The following is a 6,000-nucleotide window of genomic DNA, read 5'->3' on the forward strand; positions in this document are numbered from 1 at the left end:
GTTCTCCCCGTGCCTGCGTGGGTTTTCTCCGGGCATTCCGATTTCCTCCCACGTCCCGAAAACATGCATGGTAGGTTGATTGAGGACTCTAAATTGCCCGTAGGTGTGAATGTGAGCGCGAACGGTTGTTTGTTTCTATGTGCCCTGCGATTGGCTGGCTACCGGTTCAGGGTGTACCCCGCCTCCCGCCCGAAGATAGCTGGGATAGGCTCCAGCAGCCCGCGACCTGAGTGAAGGTCAGCGGTAAAGAAAATGGATGGATGGATGGATGGATGGATGGATGGAGCCAAAGTGTCCAAATTTTGTGTGCCCACCATTATTTTCCAACACTGCCTCGACCCTCTTGGGCATGGAGTTCAGCAGAACTTTACAGGTTGCCAAGGAATCTTCTTCCACTGCTCTAAGATGGAAGCTCCACCCTCCCCACAGATGCTCAAAAGGGTTTAGGTCTGGGGACATGCTTGGCTAGTTCCATCACCTCCACCCGCCGCTTTTTTTTTAGCAAGGAAGTGGTTGTCTTGGAGTTTAGTTTTGGTTCGGGTTCTTTCCAACAAAAAGCATACTAAAGGAATGAAGTCATTTTTTTCAAGAATATATAGTCAGGCGTGTCTTACAAGAATAGAGTTGTCATTTTGAAACTCACTTATTAATATTATTTCCTCCCTCGTTTAACTTTGACTTGAATATCAGAATATTACGATTATCTTGGGAAAAAATATATCTATTCTTGAATGATTCTGACTTTTGAACCTGACAATCTACATCTTTGCTCTTGTAAATAATTTACTTTCATTGGGAAAAAAAAAAGACCTCATAGCATTGCAACTTTTTTCTCCCCAAACATGTATCCATCGTAAAATTACAACTTTTTTTTCACAAAAATAGGGAACTTTTTTCATTTGTTTGCCGTTTAGGGGAGATGGTAGTAAAAATTTCTCCCCTGTGAAGAGTCACTGGATGTAGTGATATCTTTTGCTTTACATTCAGTGTCTTGGGGGGAAAAAAAAAGACAACACTGCCCGCTATGCACTCATAGTCGAAGAGCACATGCATATAGCACATGTTTAAAAACAAAACAAAAAGAATCACTGCTGGGGAAACATTAAAAATGTAACTGAGCATATAGGCGGCCTGCTTCTGGAAGAGTGACTCTTCGACATGCTTCACAGGCACACAGAAATCCTCAAGTGCACGAGCGGTCAATTAAACATGCCGCACGACGCCGCGCCACGCAAAACAACGCAGTGCCACGGACATTAAAAGCCGACGTGTGTGTGCTGTGAGTGACACCTCGGGGAAAGACAAGAATGGCCACCGAGAAGCTGAAACCCGTCCGCTTTTGTTTCATCTCTCGCCTACAGCTGGACGGGAATCAGCTCGGAAAAAGCTAATAAATCCCCCCAAAAACCTTTTTATAGTCCGAGCCCACTGTGCTTTCGCTGTCACTTAAACAACCGGAGCTTTAACGACAGCAAAGGTCAGAAGACTCCATTGCATCATGTCACGGAATACGCAGCATTGAGGAGCGTTATTGTTGCGGCCGTCCTGACAATAATAAAAGTTTACCGGCGAAGCAGGCGAGAGTGAATGCGAAGTGTGATTAGCATACAATCAAACACCGCATACAACACACCTTATCTTGTATTTACAACATTATCTTGACCACTCAAGTCCAATGGATTGATTTAAACGTGATCGTTGAACTAGCATGAAAAGCCTCAGTGACAAAAAAAAAAAAAAAAAAAAAAAAAAAAGACAACCCAAATGATTTCTATCATCCATGAGTCATAACGCAAAGGCATTGATATTTTGCTTTGTGGACATGGATGCATGATGGTGAAAGGTGTCATGAGGGAGAGCGGTGCATAGCGCCACACTGCTGTTGATCACCATGCACATTCATTTTTTAATTATTTTTTTTTTGCATATGGTGATGCTGCAAGATTTGTGCAGAGGGGCTGGGTCCGGAAAAGTTGACCTCCAACCCCTCCCCTGGACTGAAACACCACTCCAACTCATGCCCAGTCGAGCTCTTTGCAAGCGTGCGCGTGCGTGTTGGAGGGGTGGGGTGCTGACACTTACCCGCAGCTAAATCCAGCAGAACCGCGCACAGGAGCAAGCACAGCGAGAAGATGCTCATCGTTGCCCCCCTTTTTCGCGTTAAAATCCCAAACTCGTCTGGCGTTTACATGCTCCCCGGGACGACGCGGCTGTGCGGTGCCCACCGTTCCAGAGGTACGCGGCTGCCAGGTGCCCCCGAACTAGTGGTCATCGTGATTGCGAGTGCAAACCGAGTGCGGGCGGGCGGATGCGAGGACGGGCGCACGAGTTGCGCGCGGATGCGAGCGTGCACGAGGGATGGAGAGGAGGGGTCAAAAAAGATGGAAAAAGGGGGCTTAAAAAAAAAAAAAAAAAAAGAAGAAGGCTGTTGAGGCTGGTTGTGGTCCACCGCGAGCAAGCGTCAAACAAAAGACGGCTGAGGCGAGCCGAGCCGCGCAGCAGTGAGACAACACACGGAGAGGTTCGGATGGAGGAGCCGCTCTCTCTCTCTCTCTCTCTCTCTCCCCTTGCCTCCATCTCTCTCATCCCAACCCTCCTCCTCCTCCTCCTCTTCATCCCGCTCCTCCTCTTCACACAGACGCACAAGTCATTTCTCTTTTATTCCACACAGTTGCGTTCGCGTTTAATCCCCCAGCCCGGATTGGAACCTCTCTAATTCTGTCCATCGAAACAACAGGCGCACACACAAACAACAACAACAACAACAACTCAACATTTGAATGTAGATATGCAAACGTACACGCAATAAATATCGGCCACAACATTTCAATGCGACAATAATTCTGCCTTTTCAAAAGTAGTTTGGTATCGGACAAAGGTGCAAAGTATTTACTCACTTTAGTGTAAAAATGGACTTGAGTATTTTTTTGTACTGAAACTCTCCTGTTATATTCTTTTCTTGGCTGAATGCTATTCGTTAGCCCGTGACCGTCTATGGCGTTTTGCATTGTGTGTACAGTGTTAGCATGACGTCAGCAAACTTTCCTTCGGCAAAGTTATGGGGTTGTTTTTTTGTTATGCGCTATATACGACACGTCACGTAACCGAACCTGAAGAACCGGTAAGTAAACTTCCTGCGTGTGCCGTGATAACGAGCATAACTATTGGTTGATGACATGATGGTTTGAAGCCGAAATTGTTTTCTTTATGGCTGATGTCTTCCAACAAAAGTTAAATATCATTGATTTATACAAATATGATAGGGTATACGTAAACACGAATGAAGCCAAAAACATCGGATATTTTCGTCTTTGATGGCTGTTGAAGACCTCTTGTGTAAAACAAAAGCCATTGTCGATGCTTTTGTCCCGGTCTCCTCCCGCCATTTACTCGAGCCAGAAGGAAGCGCTTCGAGCGGTTTTGCCGAATGCAGAAGTCGGTTGCGCAAATAACCCCTCTTCACTTACTTGGATGTTTACTTTGACAATCAAATTCAACCGGCCAAAACGGCACTTTTTTTGAAAAACTGCAACAGTAGGTCATTATTAAAATATGTCATTCTAATTTTCCTTTGGTACATTTTGTCTAGAGTACATTTGCTACACATAATATCAGATTGATGAGATGAGTTAGGAAAATATGTCAATTGAAAAAAAAAAAAAATAATGGATACCAATATAAATACACCAATACTTATTTGTTTCATTGTTTTTCAGCATTTTATTACACTACACGGTTTCTCACAAAAAAAAAAAAAAAAAACAGCCATATTTTTCTGTAGTTATACTTTAGTACAATTCAATGAAAGTAACAGGACTTAGCTAAAGTCTCGCGAGAGTTGCTTTCGTCACACACATTTTGCAGGTTTCGTTTTCCTTTCGGGACATTCTGCTTGAACTCCAGATAGCAGCAGTTCACGGCGTCCGCTGTGGACAAAAATATATTGAAAATCATATATTATGTTGAGAAGCCATCCGTTCCAGCTCCATCCCAGTTCAGACTCATGCATGCATAATCGTTTAAGATGTTAATTAGAGGATATTATTTATTGATTTAACTCATGCAGTAGATGCATGAGTGCTATCAAAGCTCAAAACTAATCTTCATCACGAGCTATCCCTTCGTCGTCTTGGTGATACCGCAATATATTATTTGCGGAGAGTAGAGCAGCGCAACCCAGCGTGAAAGGCCGCATGGCGAAACTTTACGTGTGAATGCCGCTCACGCCGGAGAGTCTGTTAGCAAAATGTCACCTGCCCTGAAAACAGAATTCCTGAGAAAAAGATATGAACATTTGCGTACATGACCAATCAGTCACACGGCGGTCGCTTCCGGCTGTGTCGCTCCCGGCAGAGGCCACGCCCCTCCAGGCGCGAAGAGTCAAATGACCCAATGAATAAAATCAATTTGCAGCATGTCATGTCGTAGCAAGAATTCAAATGTGGCGGAACGTAGCGCATTTAAATCAAGCCCTGCTGCCTAAATTGGCTGCCAGACAATTGGAATTTCGAATCAAAACAACAAAACTCTACCGCACTAATTAGAGTTCAGTTCCACAAGAACTTAGCGCATTGACTCAATTTTGGTAGCTTGGGAGTATTTGTTTTCACAGCTGGAAGAGCTACAATTGCATTGTTTTGTTTTTATTTGGAAAGAAGATAAAGCTCACAATCAGTTAGCGCATCGGTACAACTGCAGTCCCTCAATTTTGCTACCTTGGGAGCATTTTTCTTCATTAACTGGATGAAGCATCAGCGACATTATTTTTGTTAAACTTGCTTTGCGCATTTTAATTCCAAAAGGTTACGCTCTGAAGCTCAGATGGTGTTCTCTCTCTGTACCTTGGCAGAGTTTGTTTGCATATACCACTGCACTGTTTTTTTTTTATTGTTTTTAATTTGGAATGAAGACAAAGCTCACAAAATCTGCTTTCCATTTGCAAACAAGTGACTACACTGGATGGTGTAGTGGTACACTCGCCTGACTGTGGTGCGGGCAGCGGGGGTTCAGTTCGCACCGTCAGGTGTGAATGTGAGTGCCAATGGTTGTCCGTGTCTCTATGTGCCCTGCGACTGACTGGTGACCAGTTCAGGGTGTAGTCCGCTTAAGGTTAAGCGGCGTTGAAAATGGATGGATGTATGGATGACTACACTGATTGCAGTGAGGTCCCACAGGAAGTTAGCGTAGCTGTACGACTGCACCTCCTCAATTTTGGTACCATAGGAGCGTTTTGTTTTCATCAGCTGGAAGAAGAATCAGTGACAATATTTTGTTCCACTTGGGTTGGCATTCAAAACCGAAAAGCTTCTGCCTCCGCTCTTGTAGATCACCCTATGTTCCTGTCTCTTCTGGAAAAAAGTGTTCACTACAGCCATTTGCATCCTTTTTGCAAAGTCTACCACCATTTGTCCCTCCAAGTTCCTTTCCTGGATACCGTACTTACCCATCACTTCTTCATCACCTCTATTTCCTTCACCAACATGTCCACTACAATCTGCACCAATCACGACTCTCTCTCTGTCTGGGATGCTCAGAACGACTTCGTCTAGCTCCTTCCAGAATTTCTCTTTCACCTCTAGGTCACATCCTACCTGTGGGGCATAGCCACTAATCACACTATACATAACACCCTCAAGTTCAAATTTCAGCCTCATCACTCGATCTGATACTCTTTTCACCTCCAAGACATTCTTAGCCAACTCTTCTTTTAAAATAACCCCGACTCCATTTCTCTTCCCATCTACACCATGGTAAAATACTTTAAACCCTGCCCCTAAACTTCGAGCCTTACTGCCACACAAAATATCAACCTTTCTCCTAATCACCATGTCAACCAACTCCCGAGATTTTCATAGTCCCAACATTTGAAGTCCCCACATTCAGTTCTAGGCTCTGTGTGTTCCTCTTCTCTTTCTGCCAAAGAACCCGTTTTCCACCTCTCCTTCGACTTTGACCCACAGTAGCTAAATTTCCAACAGCGCCCTGCAGGTTGACGGCGCC

General features: G+C 44.4%; 1 protein-coding gene across 2 annotated transcripts in view; it reads right to left on the reverse strand.

Annotated features, from left to right (window-relative positions):
* Positions 1–2,539, reverse strand: part of igsf21a (immunoglobin superfamily, member 21a) — a 166,459-nt gene extending 163,920 nt beyond the window's left edge. For both annotated transcript variants that reach the window (XM_061785727.1, XM_061785726.1), the window contains exon 1: positions 2,083–2,539. In XM_061785727.1, coding sequence (XP_061641711.1) covers positions 2,083–2,140 — 58 coding nt within the window. In that variant the 5' untranslated portion in view covers positions 2,141–2,539. The remainder of the gene's footprint in view (positions 1–2,082) is intronic.
* Positions 2,540–6,000: the final 3,461 nt, after the last annotated feature.

The sequence above is a fragment of the Phyllopteryx taeniolatus genome, chromosome 9 (genome assembly GCF_024500385.1).
Source record: "Phyllopteryx taeniolatus isolate TA_2022b chromosome 9, UOR_Ptae_1.2, whole genome shotgun sequence".
Lineage (NCBI taxonomy): Eukaryota > Metazoa > Chordata > Actinopteri > Syngnathiformes > Syngnathidae > Phyllopteryx > Phyllopteryx taeniolatus.